The sequence below is a fragment of the Eucyclogobius newberryi genome, unplaced genomic scaffold, assembly GCF_026437365.1.
Source record: "Eucyclogobius newberryi isolate DKJ021-1_F unplaced genomic scaffold, fEucNew1.0.hap1 SCAF_20, whole genome shotgun sequence".
NCBI lineage: Eukaryota > Metazoa > Chordata > Actinopteri > Gobiiformes > Gobiidae > Eucyclogobius > Eucyclogobius newberryi.
This window is the reverse complement of record NW_027315835.1, coordinates 20,924,742-20,946,049: the sequence shown is the minus strand read 5'-3', so window position 1 is coordinate 20,946,049 and position 21,308 is coordinate 20,924,742. Positions and strand designations below refer to the sequence as shown.

The following is a 21,308-nucleotide window of genomic DNA, read 5'->3' as shown; positions in this document are numbered from 1 at the left end:
CAGCAGGAGGCCGGTCCATGTTTAGTCCTGACTCTGGCACCAGCAGGAGGCCGGTCCATGTTTAGTCCTGACTCTGGCAGCAGCAGGAGGCCGGTCCATGTTTAGTCCTGACTCTGGCACCAGCAGGAGGCCGGACCATGTTTAGTCCTGACTCTAGCACCAGCAGGAGGCCGGTCCATGTTTAGTCCTGACTCTGGCACCAGCAGGAGGCCGGTCCATGTTTAGTCCTGACTCTGGCACTAGCAGGAGGCCGGTCCATGTTTAGTCCTGACTCTGGCAGCTGTTTTACAGCTCGTTTGGACAAGCCAGTGAGCAGGCCGTTACAGTAGTCTAATCTACTGGAGACAAACGCATGGATAAGTCTCTCCAAGTCTGGTTTAGACACTATACATTTGGCAATGATTTTAGATGGTAAAAAGCTGCTGATTATTATTATGCTGTTATTGATTTGATGTGGCTGTTAAAGTTAAAGTCCATTATTACCCCCAGATGTCTAACTTCATTTGTACTCTGCAGGTGGCCGCTAACACTTTCTCCTTGTTGCTGCTCTCCTTGTTCTGCTGTAGAAAGTTGTTTTGCCTCCACACACTGATCTGTTGGATGCAGTGACAGACAGAATACACTGGTCCATATAAACCTGCCGACAGTGAAACAGATTTGAGTGTCGTCTGCACAATTGTGATCGGACACATTTTCACTGCGTATCAACTGACCTAACGGCAGCATGTAGAGGTTGAACAGAAGGGGTCCCAGGATTGACCCTTGGGGCACTCCACAGGTCAGGGGCATGTGGTCTGAGACACAGCTACCAATTTCAACAAAGTACTATCTGTCTTTTAGGGCAGTGCCAGTGTTGCCCACCCAGTCCTCTAGTCTCTGTAAAATGATTCCATGATCGACAGTGTCAAAAGCAGCACTCAGATCCAACAGAATTAAGACTGAGGCTTTGCTCGCGTCAGTGTTCAGGCAGAAGAGCAGTCTGAGTGCTGTGATGAGTGATGTTTTAAACCTGACTGAAAAACATCAAATTAATTATTTAAGAGGAAATCTTTTCAAGAACTTTGCCCCAAAATGGCAGATTAGAGATGGGCCGGTAATTACTCAGTACTGCAGCATCAAGACTGCTCTTCTTTAGGAGAAGCTTTATGGCCGCAAACATTGGGAACGTTCCAGATTGAAACGACATGTTAACTATGTGAGTGGTGTTAACGAACTGGTCTGAACAGACTTCAGAAATCTGGTGGGTAACACATCAAGGCAGCGTGTAGATGAACTCTGACTGGTGATGATCTCCTGGACAGTTTTAAGCTTTAAGTGTCTAGGTGTTTTTTTTTTTTTTTGTATTGTAGAATGTATAGCATTTTTAATGCCCTAAACTTTGCAAAGAATAATGCAAACCTATTACACTTGGATGTGGAAATTAGTTCTAAAGGCTTCTTAGCTGTTTGTTAATCTTGAACTCTGGAGCTAGATCACTCCAGAACCTTGATATGCTTCTTACGGGGCCACTCCTTGGTTATCCTGTGCTTCGGGTCATTGTCATGTTGGAAGACCAAGCCACGACCCATCTTTAATGCTCTGGCTGGGTAAGGAGGTTGTTGCCTAAAATCTCACGATACATGGCCCCATTAATTATCTCCTTAATACAATGCAGCCGTCCTGTTCCCTGTGCAGAAAAGCAACCACAAAGCATGATGTTTCCACCCCCATGCTTCACAGTAGGGATGTGTTCTTGGAATGGTACTCATCCTTCTTCTTCCTCCAAACACGGCGAGTGGCATTTATTCTATTTTGGTCTCATCTGACCACATGACTTGCTCCGATGACTCCTTTGGATCATCCAGATGGTCAATGGCCAACTTCAGATGGACCTGGACATGTAGCAGGGGAATCTTCTGTACAATGTAAGATTTTAAACCATGACGGGGTAGTGTATTACTGATAGTAACCTTTGAAACTGTGGTCCGAGTTCTCTTCAGGTCATTGACCAGCTCCAACCGTAGTTCTGGGCTGATTCTTCACCTTTATCATCAGTGATACGCCACAATGTGAGATCTAGCATGGCGTCCCTGTCCGAGGGAGATTGACAGTCATCTTTAGCCTTTTCCATGTTCTAACAAATGCTCCAACAGCTGTTGTTTTTTTTTTCACCAAGCTGCTTGCCAATTGCCCCGTAGCCCTTTCCAGCCTTGTGGAGGTCCACAGTTTTGTTTCTGGGGTCTTATGACAAGCTCTTTGGTCTTGCCCATGGCAGTAGTTGGAGTTTGACTGATTGTGAGGTGGACAGGTGTCTTTATGCAGCTAACACGCTCCAACGGGTGCTACTCATTTAGATTAACAAGTGGAGGAGAGGTGGACATTTTAAAGGCAGACTAACAGGTTTGAGAGCCAGAATTCTTGCTGATTGGAAGGTATTCAAATACTTATTTGCAGCAATAATACATAAATTATCAAACAATGTGATTTGCAGATTTTTTGTTTTAGATTCTGTCTCTCACAGTTGAAATGCACCTATGATGAAAATGTAAGACCCCCCATAAGTGGGAGAAATCGCAGGGTGTTCAAATATGGATTTTCCTAGCTGTAGCTAGAATTAAGTGGCTCTGAAAAAATATAAATAAAATGCGGACGACCTCCAGACCTATTTCTATTATGCGCTGTAAAACTACTCGACATGCAGCAGAGGTCTTGACAAACAAGCGGTAAGGCATATTTTTTCTGATAAAGGCCAGACAAATGGCATCTTGTAAATGTTTGCACAGAAATCTTTGAGGATAATATCTGCCTGGACTGAATGCCAAATGAGGCGTGGGGCAGGGCACCTGTCCAGCATAAACAAGCTGACACTGAAATATTCACCAGTCAATCTCCGCTGAGTTATGAAATAGTGATGTGCCAGAAACACACGAGGCTCATTCAAGTAGATGCAGCCCAGCTCATTCACACCGATGGCTGAATTAAACTGCCAAACAGCTTGATAGGCAAGCTGTTTGGCCGTCCAGTGCGAATAGTAGGATAGCGAAATCAATAACATCTGTCAAAGCTGCTAGAGCTATAGTCATATTGGTATCACTGGCCCTGAATATACTGGGATAGCAATTAATGAATCCAATGAATAGTAACAACTATGCAGACAGAAGAAACCGCTATCAATATTTGAATAAAAATACAGGGTCCAAGTGTTGTTTTGTTAATTATCACTTAAATTTACCAAAAATTAAGAAAAAAAAACAAATTTAACACAATACGGAAACATTTTAATTTAACTTAGTTTCTCTGTTGTTGTGCAGCGCTTTACTCAATTGTTTGTTTACAGTAGGGGGAGATAAAGAACACTTCAACTCACCCCACAATGCCCCACTAATCCTCAGAAACATCTTATGTAGGAGAGAAAGTTAATGAGCTCAACTCTGTGTCATCACACAGTTGTGATTACATGTGCAGAGTTGTGGACTTTTAATTGTTTTATTTGACTGTAGCAGCTTTTTAAAATTTTAGTTGTGTTTTGAGTTCTTATAAGAGATTTTTAAAAATCATTATTCACCATTGACACAGTTTTGTCACTGCTAAAATCTGCATAACCTCTACTGATGACATAGAGAGGGATTACACCCGTAGAAAACCAAATTCCACACATAATGAAATTCCATCGGAGTTGAGTGAGAATCTTCCGGCAGTTTAAACATTAATCAAACAAAATAAAGGTTGTCGTTTATATATATATTTTAAAATCAAATCATAACTGTTCTTTGCTAACAGTTATGTCATATGCCCATGTCCAACAAGAGAGTAACCCTAACCCGTAACCGTATTAAATATAATATTTTTTTAATTAAATTAAGGGCCGTGCTTAACTAAACCAGTAGCTCTCAAACATGTGTCATTTAACAGCTTCAAATGTACGTAGAGCTTTTGTTACAGATTCTATTAACACCTTATTCTTCCATTGTCAATTGCACCAAATTGGGCAAACATTGTTAAAGCCTTGGATCAGTTGTACTGCTTATCTGATAAGCGTACAGTTTACTTATATATTTGACCAATTTAAAACATGGAGATGAACCAATTAAAAGTTAGTTAACCAACTTTGTGACGGCAAAATTTAGCACGGCAGTCCAACACACCTGTTTGCTGTTTGAATAGTCCATTGCAGCCCTGTGTCTACCCTTTATTTTTGTATAATCACGTATTGTATAGACCCCCTAAGTGTTTGCAATTAGAACACTTGGATTCTCCAGGCTGGCACTGTTGCATTTTCAATGAGAGAGTTAGCGTTACCCTCAAAACATCGCAAACTATGAAAATCCAGGGCTGTTTTGGTGACTGAGAATTTGACCACATGTAAGCAACACCACGAGTCTTGTTAGAAAAGACAATAACAATGTTTAGCTTAGTTTTGGAATTAGCGCCAAAATTAGCATTAATGCAAACAACCATGAAATTAAGATTTAGTTTGTTTTATTTTTGCCTCAGTAAAATGAATGGGATAGAGTGTTTACATTAGTATCAGGCTGTATGCTATTCAAAAAAACATCAGTCCTGGAAAGATCTAAATATGTATATGTATAAAAACGATTCCATTTTGTAGAGTGAATCATACTCCATTCCGCCGTTGTATTCATGATAATGGGACTTGACCGGCACTCACCCACGGCCTTCAGTGAGGCGTACTTGTTGAGGTCCTTGTTGGGCTGCTGCTGCTGCTCGTAGACGTGTGCCAGCTGTCCCAGGGCGGGGTACGGGTGCTGCGGCTGGCCCATGCTCATGCCCCCACCCACGCTGTTGTTGACCTGGCCTCCCTCTGTGGAAGAAGACACACACAACATGCACATTACAGCCAGGTGCAGGAGCAGCGGCGCAACTGTGTAGGAACATGCGCAAAACCACGTCTCAGAACCCAACACCATTATCAACACAAAGCAAGCAAAGCAGGTGTTTTAAAAATACCTTTGTGCACACTGCTAGACAACTCAATTATGAGGTATAGTTTTTGTATTGGACAGTGAGTTTGTAGTGAATAGGGTTTGAAATTGGAAGTTTTTCTGAATCCAAGCAGTGAATACTCAAAAGGTTGCTTTTTAATACTTTTCTCCCAAAAAGGGATGTCACCATATAACATTTTAGTATCATGATTATTGTGAGAGGAAACATCACAATGATTGCATAACGAATACAATTATTACATAACAAACATGAAATCCATTATTTTCTTTGATTCAATAACATTACTGTTTCAATAGTTTGTGAGCGGCTTTATAAAATGAAAAGACAAATTACTTTTAAATTACTCATGATTATTAGTATTTAGTTCTTACTATCACATTGTGACCTGAATATTCACAATTAACCGAATAACCCGGACATCCCTAGTCTCAAACCAATAGAAATGTAACAATGTGATAACGATGGAATCATTGATTATCAGCAGCATCACAAATTCACAATTGCGTCACATTAATTAAAGAAAGCCAGAATACAATTTAGACAGTGATATTAGCCTTTCAATTTGATTTATACGTTTAATCACATACTGTGGCACAATCCAGGAAAAATGAAAATACATTGAGCCAAAGCGCTCACTCTAAACGCTTCATTAACTTGGACATGAAATGCATTTTTTTTGTAGCTTTAATTGGATTTTAAACATGCTTTTGGTCATATTAGGACTAGTATTTCACATGTTCTAACTTAAAATATTGTCTATAGTTAGAAAACACACACACACTATATCTCTGTTTCCAATTAGGGATTTATGCGTTATGGGAATGAACAAAATAGATGTAAAAAATAAATAAATGTAGCCATTAAGCAACGTGAACACGATTTGACTGATTTCAGTGATCATGTATGGACATAAAAACTACATAGGAGAAGTCAGGATGTATTTACCTGTAGCAATAATCCAAAATTCTGTGATTTCTGAGGCTCAGAGCAAGACTAATGAAAAAAGCGAGAATCAAGCAAAATACATTTCCATATTTCTGATGAGGGGAAAAGAATATAATAAAAATGTCAGATTTGTGTTATTTGTGCCTTTATGTGAAATATAAGAAAGTTGAAGTAAACTTTTTTTGTAAGCAATCATATTCGGGGGCTCGTCCAGGACATGGTAAATTAACCTTCAGTTCAGAAGATGAAGCTACTTTCACCAAGTCTAATTAAGGAGCATTACCGCCCACTTCAAAACTCTATTAGGCATCACAAAGACCTTACATCACTAGTGTCCTCTTCGCCCTTGAGAGGAGCAGTTGCATTGACATTTTCACATTCTCATAGTTTGCAGTAGCCCCAAAATGGCCGTTTTCCCTCCCGATTACACCACTGCTGGACTGTTGCCATGGCTTGCAGCTGCCGCCCATTATAGCACGTCATTTTGCTTAATACGCATTTGGTCACACTCCAGAGGTCATTCAGAATACTCACTCTGCATCTGCTATCAATTACATGATCTTCACACACACGACTTTCACCACATCGATTTCGTTTATGGCTGTCTTGCACCTGTGGAAACGTACAGCCGCCTTGTCTTCGCCAGTCCTAGAGTTACGAGAACTGTGGGAAAAATGTGACTATAAATCGAGCGTTTGACGAGACAATGCTTGGATCGTTTCCCTGCCGTTGACCCATCGAAACAGATGTATTAAATGAATTGGATAACTTGTCACAATGAGGTCGTCAAACTATTGCGTTATCATTGCAATCAGTCGCTCTACTACCAGCGCTCTGATCCCCTCCGAGTGTTCTTATTTCTTCTCAGTGGATAAACTTTATACCCACCCGTCACTGTCTGTCTGAAAGTGTTAGCTCTGTGATTAACTGGTGACTATTCGAGGCCACATACTCAAAGCAAAGAGAAAAGTAAGTGCAATGCTGACAAATGATGAATGTGTTGTGCTTGAAAATCAAATACGAGGCCACTTTATATCTAATTTTATAATCAAAGTGATGTGAATTATTGACCAAGAAGTGACTGTGAAGTCCTTTGTGAGATCGATCACAAGACGTGGAATTAACGAGAGCAGGTCAAAGACTGATTTCATTATAATTACTGATAATCACATAAAAATATATGAACGTTTCTAGTGATTACTCATAAAAATGACAATGTTTTAAGGCTAAATTGAACCAAACCTGAAAAATACTGCTTAAGCTGGCTTTAAAAAGGGAAAAGTGGCCTAAATTAAGCCGTTATTTAAGTATTTTTAAGCTGCACTTGTAAATTTGGTTGGGGTACATTTTTTCTGGGCAAACACCTGACGTCCTGACACGCCCATCGAGTGAGGCTATATATTCTCTTCTCTGAAAGGTGCACACGTCATTTTGATGTATGGATGAGTATGGATGATTCTTTAGGGAACTAGATCTCTTATTGTCATTTGTAATTTTATATGTTCTGGTTTTAATGATATTGATGTCTAATACCCTCAATCACTGAGCGGAACATAAACACATTTTTAATCATGTTAATAAAGAACATTTTACACTGAAACACAATGGAATATTTGTATTTTTAGAGCCCGAAACCAGTCCAAGCACCCGGTAGTAAGTACTCATGTATACATAGTACTCCAGTGCCCTCACCCCAGGTTGGGAAACACTGCGCTACATGCTTGTCCTCCTTAAGATGTTACTGCTTTGCTTGGAGTGTTCTACCTAGGATTTGTTCCATGATTGATGATTTTATGGTTAAGAATACTTTTAAAAATGGCATTCTTACTGTGAGTGAGGTCGACGCTACACAGATCTGACCCGTAACTTGGCCTGGTGGCATTACCTGCTTGTCTCTTTATGGAGATTGGTCAGTTTAGTGGAACATTCTAGATAAATCACTAACAGCTTCAAGGAAACAAGCAGGAAAGTAACATTCTGCATCTTTAATATGAAACGAACATTAGAGCCGTTCTCCAGATCTTGAGCCATATGTGCATTTGTTGATGATTCCAGTTTGATTTAGTTCAAACCTGGTTATATACAGAGCAATGCTAATCCATTAAACACTGAGAGTAAGTAAGCATTGATCCGTTGAGTCAATAACTGTGAATAATTACAGTGTTTCTTCTCACAGTGATCGTTCTGCAATTTTTCACAGTGACAATTATAGTTCTGATCACTTTGCCAGGGCACAACAATTATATACATTTGCCAATTGCCTTGATCATCGACGCCAACAAAACAATCACAAACACATACGGTATTCTTCAAAAGATTTCGCCACAAACTTTCTGAAATGTTTCTTTTTTATGGCCTCAAAATTAAACCTACCCTTAGCTTTGGCAGTTCTCCAGCCGGCATGCTAACTGATTACCCAACGGAACAGCCTTTGCCAAACCTCCTTGCACATTTATGTGACAGTTATGAAACAAAGCCAGTAGCCTTTTTGGATGATGCAAAAACACATCCTTAAAAGAAAAGTTGTGCTGGGAAAAGACAGACATTGCCAGGAGCCCCGCAGACTGAGAAAATGTGTCCGGTAGAACAACTCCAGTGAATTTCCTCTGAGCACTAACGAACGGTTAAATGTAAGTGTGAATTTGAAGACACTTTGTAGTCTTGCTCTGTGGCTAGACAGATAATTGCAAACCGCTGTTCCTGAAGGTGAAGGTATCCGTGCTAAGTGAAAAAAACGCAGCATTTTAAAAGCCCTGGCACTGACACTGTATAATTTGAGGTGCGAGAAAAGTAAAGGTGCAAGACAAAGAAATAGTGGGGAACAGAAGAGTTGTGCAAGGCTTTTGAGGAAAAAAGTTATTTGCGCTGGGGACATGGGAAGAAAGGACACTTAGTACTATTTCTATGCAGAGTACAGTCAGGTCAGTATAATCCCTCATTCGCCCAGGACTGTTCTATTGTAGAAAAGGTTCAGTTGTATCGTCTGGACTCTGCAGAAAAAAAAAACCCTCCTTCTGCACTCTCCTCCTCACAGAGCACTTCGCCTAATGTCATGCCTCCTCCACTCCTCCATTTCACTATGTAAGGACACTGCAAAGTTGGTTATGAATGAAATTTACCTAAACATGAGCCGATAGAGAGGGTTTGATGACACACAGTGGGAGGGGCGGAGAGACGCTGCAGCAGAGACACAGGCGCGTGATCTATAGTGAAAACTCGGATTTTCTGTAATTAAACATTTGAACAAAACAGTAAACCAGTAAACAAATGCAATGGCCTTTAGTCTATATTCACCTGCGCTTGAACGTGGCCTAATGCTCTCAAAACTATATCCTATATTTTATTACACATGATTTGAGCTGTACGTACACACACTGCAGGACCTGTGTGTGTGCGTGTGTGTGTGTGTGTGTGTGTGTTAGCAAAGGGGGCCCGTGATGTGTGTGGGGGGCAGAGGAATGAAGACTATGACCTATGACATCAGCGTTTTGTTAGATAGACACTTCAGACAAACTTTATGTTTTGTCTGACGGTTTAAAAATGACAAAACATTGACCCGAACCCAAAACACCATTGTAATACTTTATATTTCTTGCAAATACAAAGTAAAGGGATTTAAAATGCCTTGCTCACTAAACACAAACAAGGCTGTTGAAGCACTGAGCCAAAAGCAGACATCTGGAAACAAACGCTGTTTAAATGTTATTGGGAACAACAGCAGAACGGAGCCAAAACACTGTTCCAATTAAAAAGTCAGCCGATATCTAAGGTATTGTACAAAATTAATTCTCAAAAATTGGGATATAAATAGTCTGAGTAGTAAGATTGTAAACAATATATCAGGTGATGCAACTGATAACATTAACAACAATTCCAATCTACTGTGTAAAACAAAGTCACAATAGTTACATACATTTGTTGCACTTTACTAAATGTGTTGTTGCAGGATCAAACGTAGACTAGTCTCTTTTCAACTGAGACCACAATGTTTCCTTTGGAAGAACAAACCTTCCGGAATTGATTGCATTGTTTGCTAGTCTGTCTTAATTGTGTATGTTTGCAACCCATTAGCGAAAGTGTTGCTGTGTTCTTTGGAGTCACTTTGCTGAAAACAAGCCAACGATTGTTAATCAAGCTGTTCATCACCTGTTTTCTCTTGCTTAGTTTCTAACAAAGGCTAAAGATTTCGGTTACAGCTGTGATGGAAGAGTTACTGTGTTAAATGTCAAATGACACAATTGGTTTGTTGGTTTAATCCATCATATTTACAGCAAGAATGTGTATTTTCTGGATGACTGAGGTTTTAGTTGGAGCATCATCAGTGAGATACCATCATAAAAGTCTAGACCATCTTGTATTACGGTACAACTATAGCCACGATTCTACTGGTTCACTTTGGAGCGGAATTGGGTTGGTCGGAAAATGGTGACCAGGACCAGTCGAAACATTATTTTAACAACTGCAATGACGAAACACTTCTTTTCACTTGCGGTGGCGGCTAATTCTCCTGCTGTGGTGGATGCTGGATGTCACGTAGCTTAAAGGTACACTATGGAACTCTGGAAAGCCTGCCACCAGCTTGTCTTCATCATGATGTTTTTGCTATTCTATGTAGAGCAAGAGTCTCCAGTTATGTTTTCCAAGGGGATAGATTTTTCTGAGGCCAGACTACAAAATCACACCACCATTTTATGTTCTATCTCTATAAGATCCATAAACAACTCACAATGGCACAATTCAACAACGGAAATCAACATTAGACTTTACTTTCAGAGAAGTAAAAATTATTACAAAATTACATGACTAAAAACAGGACAAAAGCACTTAAAACCAGGCAATGCAAACCCAGTGTTTACCAGAACCCAGACGCACCCAATGCAAAAAGGGCACGAGAAGGCCACCTTTCATACCCCGACCCGTGGGACAATCCATCACGTACAGTGGTCCGCCCAGACCTTTCAATCCAACAGCGAAGCCCGGAAAACACGCTGTCCTCCGGTGCCACGACGCGTAACGTTCCTCGTTGTCGAGCAGACTTCCAGACACTCAGAGCACACGGTCCTTACACATGTTACATTTACACCAAATCATCAAATAAACTGTTATCTTATGTTGTCATACATATGTGCCTTGACAGAGCTGTGGTTCAGATGAACACGGGCGCTCTGGCCCGCCGTGACCAGCGGTGGAGCTGCCGCGGTGCGGAACAGAAGCGATGGGGAAAAAATGAATACAATATTTGTGATTATGGGAAACTGGGCCGCGGGCCAGACCTAATTGGAGTCTCTATTGGAGACGCCTTATGTAGAGTCTCAAATGGAAAATGACTTATTTAGTGATTGTGGAAATTATTTTGCACAATAACTATAAAAACGAGGCACCACAGAATTCACGCAATAGCTAAATATCAACTTGTAAATCACTGCTTGCTAAGTCTGAAGGGAGAACACCGGTTTTGGGACTCATGCAGTAATCCATAAAATCACAGGAAACAGAAATCTTCTGTGTGGTTTATTTATCAGTTAATCAAATCAACAGTATTTAATACAGCATTAAACTGCCCAACAAGTCAAGTTAATAAGATATAACACATAACTCTTAAACAGAAGTTAGGATTTTTTGGTGGTGTTAACTATATAATAGTAGTAGTATAATAATAGTAACTAGATACCCAATGAGGGAAGTTTGAATTGGGATTTAAACTTGATTAACAGCCAGTTAATTGCCAGGAGGAGGAACACGGCTTGTAAAATCTGCCACTCTGCCTTTAAGGCCACAAGCTGAGATCAGCTTACTGAGTTGATAAGCTGCTCCTTTCTCTGGAATGATGACTCTGCAGAAACCGAGCTGCCAGAAAACTCCTTGGTCCTTCCCAGTCGAGTGCCAGCAGAAACCAGATCACATTGTGGTTGTGGAGCGTCCGGAGCGTCCGGAGCGTCCGGATCGTGGGTCTAACACGCGGAGGCAAGAGAGTCCACTGATGGGGATGCGACCTGGTAATGCAGCTCCAGCTGAAGTTCCACTGCTCAGGAGTTGGTGCAAGAGGATGCACAGTTTAGCAGGATTATCTGAACTAAAGTCTAAAGTCTACTTTCTGCACCGTCCTTTTAACAAAAATCATGTTAACAAATCAACAAAACATTGAAGGTCGATTAAAAAAGGTAAAAAGCAAGAAAGCTAACCAAATCTAGCTCTTAACATGCTTAAAATGGCCCGCACTGGTGATGATCAACAGGGAGAAGTTAAAAATGACCGTGTTTTTTTATAACACATATGTCTGAGCCTAGATACGGTGAAAAATGTCCACAAAGCGAATGAAAAATTGGGGGGAAAGAACTGAGAGCGGGGGCTGTTTCCCTTGACAGAGTTTGGATGCGTTTTAATGTCTGCTTTAGTTAAAAACCCCAGTTAAATAACATCACAGCACATCAGAGCTTAATCTAGGAATGGAGCATGTTTATGACACAAAACATTAGTAATCACAGCATAACAGAGAACTTAGACTTTGTAAATGCAATGGAACTGCTCGACCGTGAATAAAACACAGCATTAATGCAAATACAGTGATAACATCTATGATAACATGATACATACTGCTTTTAACAGATGAGGTCCAAGTGAAGACCTTTTTTCAGGGTTCAAGATGGTCCCAGATTTACGTCATAAGGCGCTGGTACAGCTGGCAGCCCGGTGTAAACGCTCTCTCTTCTTTTATGAAATTTCCCCATGTGGGACAATAAAGGAATATCTTATCTTAGATGTTTATTCTGAATGGTCTGTCTGACTCGGGGCGATGTTCTTTAGTCTGCTATCTCGCGATGGCGCCTTGCTGTCCACAGAAGGTCAATAAAAATGACACATGTTCACCAGACATCACATTTAAGGCAGGGAATGAGTTTGCTGACTGATCTTAAGAGTTGAGATGAGGGTCTGAGGGTTGGGACATTCTTCCTAAACTAAATCATAAACCTATCTCTCTCCATGGAGGCAAAGTTAGAGGTCAGATATGTGGGCAGGTGACAAAAACTCCCACTACATTTTCCACTTTGCAACTAGAGAAAATCACACGTTACACCTGCTTGACTGGGTTTCAAAGAACTCCTCTAAAGGCCACGTAATTATATTTCTTCAAGCCTATGATTCCGACCGGCCACTTTTCTTGCTGTGCTGAATTGTCCACCTCCCGTTACGACCATATCACTTCTGGTCCACGGTCTCCTCTCCTGTCCTTGCAAGTGCATGTCTCATCTTCCCCCCCAAAAATGTGTGTTATTTTCTAAAATGTGTGCCAAGGATTTAGAGCTTTACTTTAAACATGAAAAGACAGTGAGCGGACCAGACCCCGCCGGGGCCTCGGAGCGCGGGTGTCAAGGATTACTGTAAGTGTGACTGCGTTTGGGATGATGAGCTTATGACCTGCAGGTAACTGAGAAGCCAACGTCAAGCATTCATCCTACTGCTGTGGAGACAGGAGGGGGAAATAGGAATGTGTTTCAAAGCTCCACTTTCCAGCTGCACGGGGGTTGTATTGTTGACTAGAACACTGCTTCTGTCACCACGGAGACAAAACGCTGACAACAACAGGCCAAGTTACAGGTCAGATCTGTGGCGATGACTCGTAAAATTCCAGACAAAGCAACATCTTCAGTGAGACAAACGGAGTTACACTTTACGTGACACATATTCTGCAATATTTGTATGGTTATTGAGCTTTAAACATACTTTTGAGTACCGGTACCTCTGCTTTGGCATCGTAAAATAATCCTACTGAAAACATACGTTGCTTTATATCTTCACAAAAGGAAGATAATCAAAAGCAACAATACAAAAACATTACCTGTCAATCTTTGGTTATTTTTAAAGACATTAAGTTATTGTTGGCATGTTTTGGCAGCTGTTCCAAGCCATTTTCAGAACTGTCACTGGCCTTGGTGCTGAAATGTCATATATCAGCTGTTGTCCTGAGGCGGGGTCAGCCTGACTGATCTGACAGGTCGATTGCCAGGTCTGGATGAAGGAAGCAATTGAAATCAGAAGTCATTAGAATAACATACCTGGGACACACTACTCTAGAGGCCATCTGGTGACAGGAAGCGTGGTCCATCCGGCTGAACACATCTCAGAAACAGCTGATTTATGACCTGCCACAACCAAGACCAGTGACAGTTCTGAAGATGGCTAACAGTAGCAAGCCAAAGAAATGAATGTTGTTGGCGCAATAGGGAGAGGACAAAACAGGATTCATCAAACAAGTGTGAATGAAGATCAATATAAACTCCAGGCATGTTTTAGATGACAAAACAATGTTATAACAGTGTTAACAGATGTTTCTTCTAAGACAAAAAAGCACTAGGTGTACAGTATACCACTACTTCAGTCTAGAATGCATACAGATGTTTACACGCTTGTAGGGGAATGGGGATGGACATTCCACAGCCAGATAACAGAAAATCTCTCTTTGAACATTGGGGGTGTTTGTTCTCCCTCTCTCCCTCACCGCAGGGAGCCGCTGTGACTTTTTGTGATAACAGACCTTCTCCCCAGTGACTTTCAGGAGGACGCCCCAATGAAAACCACGTTTTATGTGATTATGCCATGAATGTTCGTCTGAACCAACTCCATACACCGCATGTTTCACCTTGTGTTACCTATTTTTCCACTGTTTAAGGTTTATATTCCCAATGCTTTAACTCAAGTGCCCGTCACAGGTGAAAGAAGATGTAAAATGTATCTACCTCAAGAAATAATGTGCACAAACTGCCCAAAAATGTTTAACGTGTAAATGTTAAAACAGGGTTTAAATGTTTTGCCATTATTTACGTTACTCTAGCTGTATTTTCTCGGCCAGGAAATGTTAAACGGGAAATCTGTGCAGTAGCGCCCGCCCCTTTCGCTCCCAGCATGCCCTGCGGGCCAGGTATCAAAAGGACGCTCCAAGCTAGAAACTCTTCCTCTTCTCTTCCTCTTCTCTTCTCTTCTCATCCCCTTTGTCTTTTCTCTTGGAAGCCGTCTCCACGGACGAGCCTTTCACTTTTTCCTTTGCCTCAACAAAAATCCGTCCGTCACGTGATCGACAAGGCCATGCCAGCCCTGGACTCTGAAACCACCTGAAACCACCTGGAACCACCTGGAACTAAGCTTAAGCGCTAAACCGGACAGAGACTTTCTTTGCTACTTCGTTTATTTTCTTTTTGAAGTAATCTACGCCGTTTACGTGGATCAGTGCTACGTTCTCATCTGAGTAAAGGCTGCGTGAGGAGCTAACACGCCGCTAAAGCGTTCTACCGCTAAGGAACTCTCGGATATCGCCTCCGTTGCCACCGGCGCCAAGGACCTCACAGCCGCCGCTGCCTTCCTCGCTCCACGGCCAGCACGCCGCTCCACGGCCAGCACACCGCTCCACGGCCAGCACACCGCTCCACGGCCAGCACACTGCTCCACGGCCGCCGCCCGCTTCACGAACCTTCGCCGCCACACCGCTACACGCGACGCCTCGCTACGGACCTCGTCCGCGGACAAGGACCAGCCGGACCGAGTCTCTACAAACCGTAAGCCGAGTTCAGTGTGCGGTTCTTTGTGGCGTGATTTGGGTAGAGCTCAGCTGTTCCTCCTGCCTTTTAGCTTCTCACTTTCCCCCTTTTTGATATAGATTAGCATAGACACGTTTGATTACCAAAGGCAAACCCTGGTTTAACATTATCTGCATGAAATTTGCTGTCAAATCTGATATAACATCACCTGTGATTTACCTGTGCGCATTTCTGCTCCGGTGTTTCGATTGCCCTTTTGATAAATAAACTACACAAAAGAGTTATTGACTATTGTTTGTTTGAATAGACTATGTGTAAGTCCCTGAAACGTGAAACACCCTTCAGACCTTTTTAACGAGCGCGATTAAGGACCGTATCTTAGCTCTTTGGGTTTTACCCTGGTGCCCCGTCTTGTCTCGTTTCTGCTAAGAAATTTCCCTTAATCATAAACTGAATACATGTAGTTTGAGACCCTACACGCTTTCAATGGAGGAATATGGAAGGAGATGCATGTTTAGGAGTTTCTAGGCCTCTGCTGCTGCTGCTGCTGCTGCTGCTGCTGCTGCTGCTGCTGCTGCTGCTGCTGCTGCTGCTGAACTAACATGTTTGAAATGTGAACGCACGTCGACTGTCTGACTCAGACATTATTCTGGCCACAATCTGCACATGGGAAAGTCTTTGGCCGGACTGCAGCTCCATCATGTTTTAGGATTATACACAAAGGATACAAACCCGACTGCACAAATTACATTCAATCCGATCGTATGTTGGAGCATGATGCAGTGTAAATATTCTCTCAACCGATAATCTCTTTATCCACTCATGTACTGGATAAACATCGTCCTTTGTCATCCTGTTGTTTCAGTCACATGCCGCAGAATTACTGTCATTGTTGCTGCAGAATCATTAGCCACCTCTGACTATTGTCCTTCATCTGTGTTAATGTCCACTAAATTAAACATTCACTCATTTAAAGTGCATTATGATCTGCCACCATGATCTACCGGTAATTTATCAAACTCTTTTCTGTGTATTCTGTCTTCTATATTTGATGTAACCAAGTCTGCAATTGCGATCAACGTGTTCAATGTGTCTTCAGTTACAAGGCCAAATCTTTTGAACTGCTGTTTTTTTTCTCACTTTCTCACTGATGCTATTATGTGTATTTGAAGTCTTTCACCGAGTCTAGTGTTGTGAAATGAAAATGCTGCAGTTTCATAATCTCTACATACAAATGACATGGTGCAGTCTATTGAATCGTGCACAATGTAAAATGTTTGCTTTGCCTTGAATTTTTCAACGTATGACAATAAATTTATACGTTTTTCATTTGTTGACATAAAGATGTTTTACTGATTAAAAAAATTGTCGGAAACTCAGAAAATCAAACCCTCCTGGGACCACTGGAAGCTCTCTGGCTTGACAAGAATTAAAATGCTTTATTACTACATGTGTAACATTTTTGTCACAAAGTCCTGCATTTACAAAAGTCAGATACCTCAGCGTTAAAATGAGTCTGTTTGTGGATGAAAATAATTGCTCTGGGTCAGTTGAAGTGTCCTTTATCTCCCCCTTCCGCTAGCAAAGAAGCTGGCTAAGCTCTCTATGTCGGAGAATCAACTGAGAAAGTTAATTTGAGTGAAACAACAGCTCCATGGTAATAAAAAAGAGGAAAACATTTGATCTGCCCATAATTCTACCACTGAAGTCACAATGTTGAATGCAATTTTCTAATAAAAGAATGTCAATGCATAACATCTATGGGGTTATGAAGAGTGACGGCACTTTCAGGTCCAAGCAGCGCAACAAAACGGCAGTTTTTGTTTTGACAACTTTTCTTCAAATAGATCAACAATCACTATAAAAAGAGACAGAGAAGCTTCCCTTTCATTGATTTTCATTAAATAAGAATACTTTAAATGACAAATTATTCACAACAATGAATTCTAACAGATTTGACTTAAATGCATGAAAATATATTTACAATCAGTTGTGGAATGCGAGAAATATGCTGTATACCACACTGAGGAACATTCCCAGCAAAGCAATACCATCTCCATGGAGACAAGCAGGTGGCTGGACCTCTTCTAGAAAAGGTACAAAGTGCAGCTTTAATGTGATTCCTAAATGTACAACCACATTCCCAAAGCAATAAGCATTTCTTTTCACATCCAAATCAAAACCCTTCTGTGCATTCCAGGCACTAAAAAACCCACTGATCTGCTCATACACCAGAATCCTGCATTGAATCTTTCCATCCGAGCACTTCTCCTCTCTCTCTTTCGCTGTCTTTCTCTTTATTCCCCTCGTCATGGCAACACTGGTCCCTGGCGTAGTATTTCTCTGCGGCACATGGCACCGTCCCGCATTCACCGCGCCCACATATCAACAGGCGGGCCGGCTACCCTCCACCGAAAACTCTTTGTTATGCAACCTCTGCCACGCCGCCTGCTGCTCCGCTCGCCTCATCCCTCCGCGGCGCTTTCTAGCAGCTTTGTCACGCATCGTCACAAAAAGAGCCCATTTTTTATTAAAGCGCTGGTTCTAGAGTCTAGTAGCGGGAATTAGGAGTCATCAGTGCAAGCTTAGTATTTTTACGGCACACGCAACAGCAGGCAAGCTATTGTTAATGTGAGACATTTAGAAAACAAGCTTGTAACTACACATCTGTATGTCCAATATTGCTTCAGTACTGTAATGAAAAACATACCGTATTTTCCGGACTATAAGTCGCACTGGAGTATAAGTCGCACCAGCCAAAAAATGCATAATAGAGAAGAAAAAAACATGTAATGATATAATAGTGTGAAAATAACAAATAATATCATATATAAGTCACTCTGGAGAGTAAGTATAAGTATATAAGTATGATCATAAGTATAAGTCGCACCCTGGCCAAAACCATGAAAAAAGGTGTGATTACAGTCCGGAAAATATGGTAGTGTATACTGTATAATAGAGTTTGCTTGCTTGTTGCATGTAATTAAATCTTACAATTAGTTGGCAATCTTTGGTGGGAAATTCATCCTATTAGTTGAACCAACATTTGCGAGGTGCAATAAATAGCTCTGGAGTTATTGCGGTTTGATGCAATGACCCTGAAAGATGGATAAGCCCCCCAAGAACAGCATTGGTGAGAAAACGGGGAGGAAATACAGTGACAGTCAACAAGTGGCTCAACATAGAACAGAAGGGACATTTGTGTGTTGTGTTCAAGTAAATCAGGTTTGCTGCATTGCTGTAAATAAAAGTGATCTAATGTTATGTTAATTCATGTCATTCACAGAGATTAATCTTGCTTCCAAACATGTAAGTGGTTTGTAAAAAGCCTCAGACTGGTTTTATGTTAGCATGGCTCTGGGTGATAACGCATGTGGGGTCTTCTGTATATTCAATCACAATCATGATGCTTAGCAGGTTAAGAGTGCGTTTATTAGTCACCCTGTTGTCGAGCTCAGACTAACCAGGACCCACCGATCAAGACTTAAATGACACCAAAACTCACTATTGACAAACGGCGCTCATGTGCACCCCTTCAGACAAACTTATCTCAGGAAATGCTATTTGTAAAGACGCCAAAGCCTCTGAATCTGTAGAAATTCGCTGGAAACGAGGCTTCGATACAGCATCGGTGCTAAATAGTTCTCAATAAAGTGGAGAGTGCGTAATATGAGAACTGTCCCCAACATTTTCTGCTTCAAATAAAATTCCCACACTTTCAATTTGCCAATGAAAACCCACATTAAAACTGACTGTTGTCAGTTTAAAGTGAAACATTCCACTTTATTTTCCCATCACAATGCAATCAACAGACCAACCAACAAAAGCACGTGTGTAGAGGCAGAACGTGCAAATCGACTTCAATAACTGAAAAATATAATTAAACTCATATCATTAAATGAGTCCTTTCGCAGACTGAAAGTAGCATATGGCATAACTCACACCTGTTAGGCCTATTAGACTGAACACACTACAGTCGCACCCACTGCAGCTGCCTACATCAGATGGCACTTTAAGACGCCATCCGCTGTTTGTACTACCTTTCACTTCATTTTTGTGCTTTATAAATTAGGTTTCATTTCTTTTTTTTAGTGTCTTGATAACTAGTTCATCTTAGACTGTTCTTCTCGTGGCCCTCAGAGGCAACTGTTGTTGTGATTTTGGGCCTTACAAAAATAAATTGATTTGATTTGATTTGATTCTCACTCTACTGACAAATTCATTCTGATTATTCACTTTCACAGACCGGAACGAGAAGAGTCTTAACGTCACAGTAAAGCTAACAACTAGCAGGCTAACCGCAGACTTCGTGGTTCTCTCTGAGGTTGAAAAATGCTTTATAGACAGCACACAACAGCCTCATTTTGACCCCAAGAGCAGCTTTTACAGTATTTCTGTGCTGAGGCAAAACCAATTTTACTTGATTACAGAGAAACAAGTCTGGTCTCATTTATTAAGTTTGCTTAAAAATAGGATTACTATGTACGCAAAATTAGAAAAATAATTATTAGAAAATCTAGGCGGGATTTACGATTTGATTTCTTCTGTGCAGAGCTTGTTTCTACTTATGATTAGAGAAAAACAGACATCAGAGTCCAAAACTACAGAGTCTCAGCTTCTCAAAGGCTCCAGCAAATTGTTTGTGCTCCAGAGGGTTCAGCAAAAGGTTCAGTTTCATCAGGAATAATAGGCCTATAAACACTGAGCAGGGCTATTTATTGCACTCATTATTCTGGACAGTACATGACGCAGATGAAGCCGTGCTCGCTCTCAGTCTGCGCTGTGACCGTATCAGACTGTGTTTGTGACCGCACAGAGAAGATCCTCTGAATCTCTAAATGCATTTATGAAACGAGAGAAAACTCCTCCTTCAGACGGAGCTTATGATCAAGGTTTGATTTAAAGAAGCTCTGACACAAGATGCAGATCCAACACGTTCATTGGTCTTCACGCCCCACTTGACATGTAGCCCAGTGTCTGAACCTGACCCAGACCCAAAGTCCCTTCATTATTTTCTAACAGACGGCTTGCTCTTAAGGGCAGAGGAAGAATAACAGCGCCTGACAGAGCTTCATATGTCACACCTCTCGCACATCTCATTCAACCATAAGAGCCTGAAGCGCAACGAAAAAATATCTGCAAAATAGCCTCCTGCCTAATTAAGTGTAGGCGAACAAAACACCATTTATTCTGTCATTTTAAAAATGCATTTGAGAGGGACAGTTGTTACAATCACTTTTATGTGTATTTGTCATGAAGTCTTTGATGTGACTGCTGCTGTGTGCTGCGTCTGCCCCTCTCTCTCTGTGTCGCGTGCCTCGGCCAAAACCACTGATTATCGGCTCATGTTTATGTAAATCTCATTCATAAGTCACTTTGCATGACCCTTTGAAGCGTTTTGAGGTGTGGAGAGGACGTGACGTGAGGTTCACATGCTCAGATTCCAGCTACATGTGAGATCTATAAAGAAAAAATAGCGTGGAGGAAGTGTGTGTTTTATTGATATGTAATTTATTTGGCTTCATGCTGTCGCTGCCAACATTGTAAGACACAGTAGACACGATGGTCTTTCCTCGTCTCCACCTCAGTCACAGTGAAGCCAAGTGCTACATACACTTCCTCATATTTCCTCGTCTTATTAACTTTTGGGTGACTTTTGTTTGTTTCGTTATTAGGGATGTCACAATATTCATTTTAGTCACGATTATCATGAGGAGAAATATCACCATTTTACGATTATTCACAATTATCAGAAAAAAGTAATTTAAACAATTAACTTCCCTACTCTTTAATACAGCGTATTAATTTAAAAAATGGCCACAAATGGATTAAATAATATAAAAGTATGCTTATTGGCCCCTCATTTTTGCTCTTTTAAGCATTATATCA

At 41.1% G+C, this 21,308-nt stretch overlaps 1 protein-coding gene across 1 annotated transcript in view; it reads right to left on the bottom strand.

Annotated features, from left to right (window-relative positions):
• shisa9a (shisa family member 9a) overlaps positions 1–21,308 on the bottom strand; it is a 103,633-nt gene that overhangs the window by 18,760 nt on the left and 63,565 nt on the right. Inside the window, exon 3 of the mRNA XM_072456549.1 lies at positions 4,649–4,801. Within this exon, the coding sequence (XP_072312650.1) occupies positions 4,649–4,801 (153 nt within the window). The remainder of the gene's footprint in view (positions 1–4,648; positions 4,802–21,308) is intronic.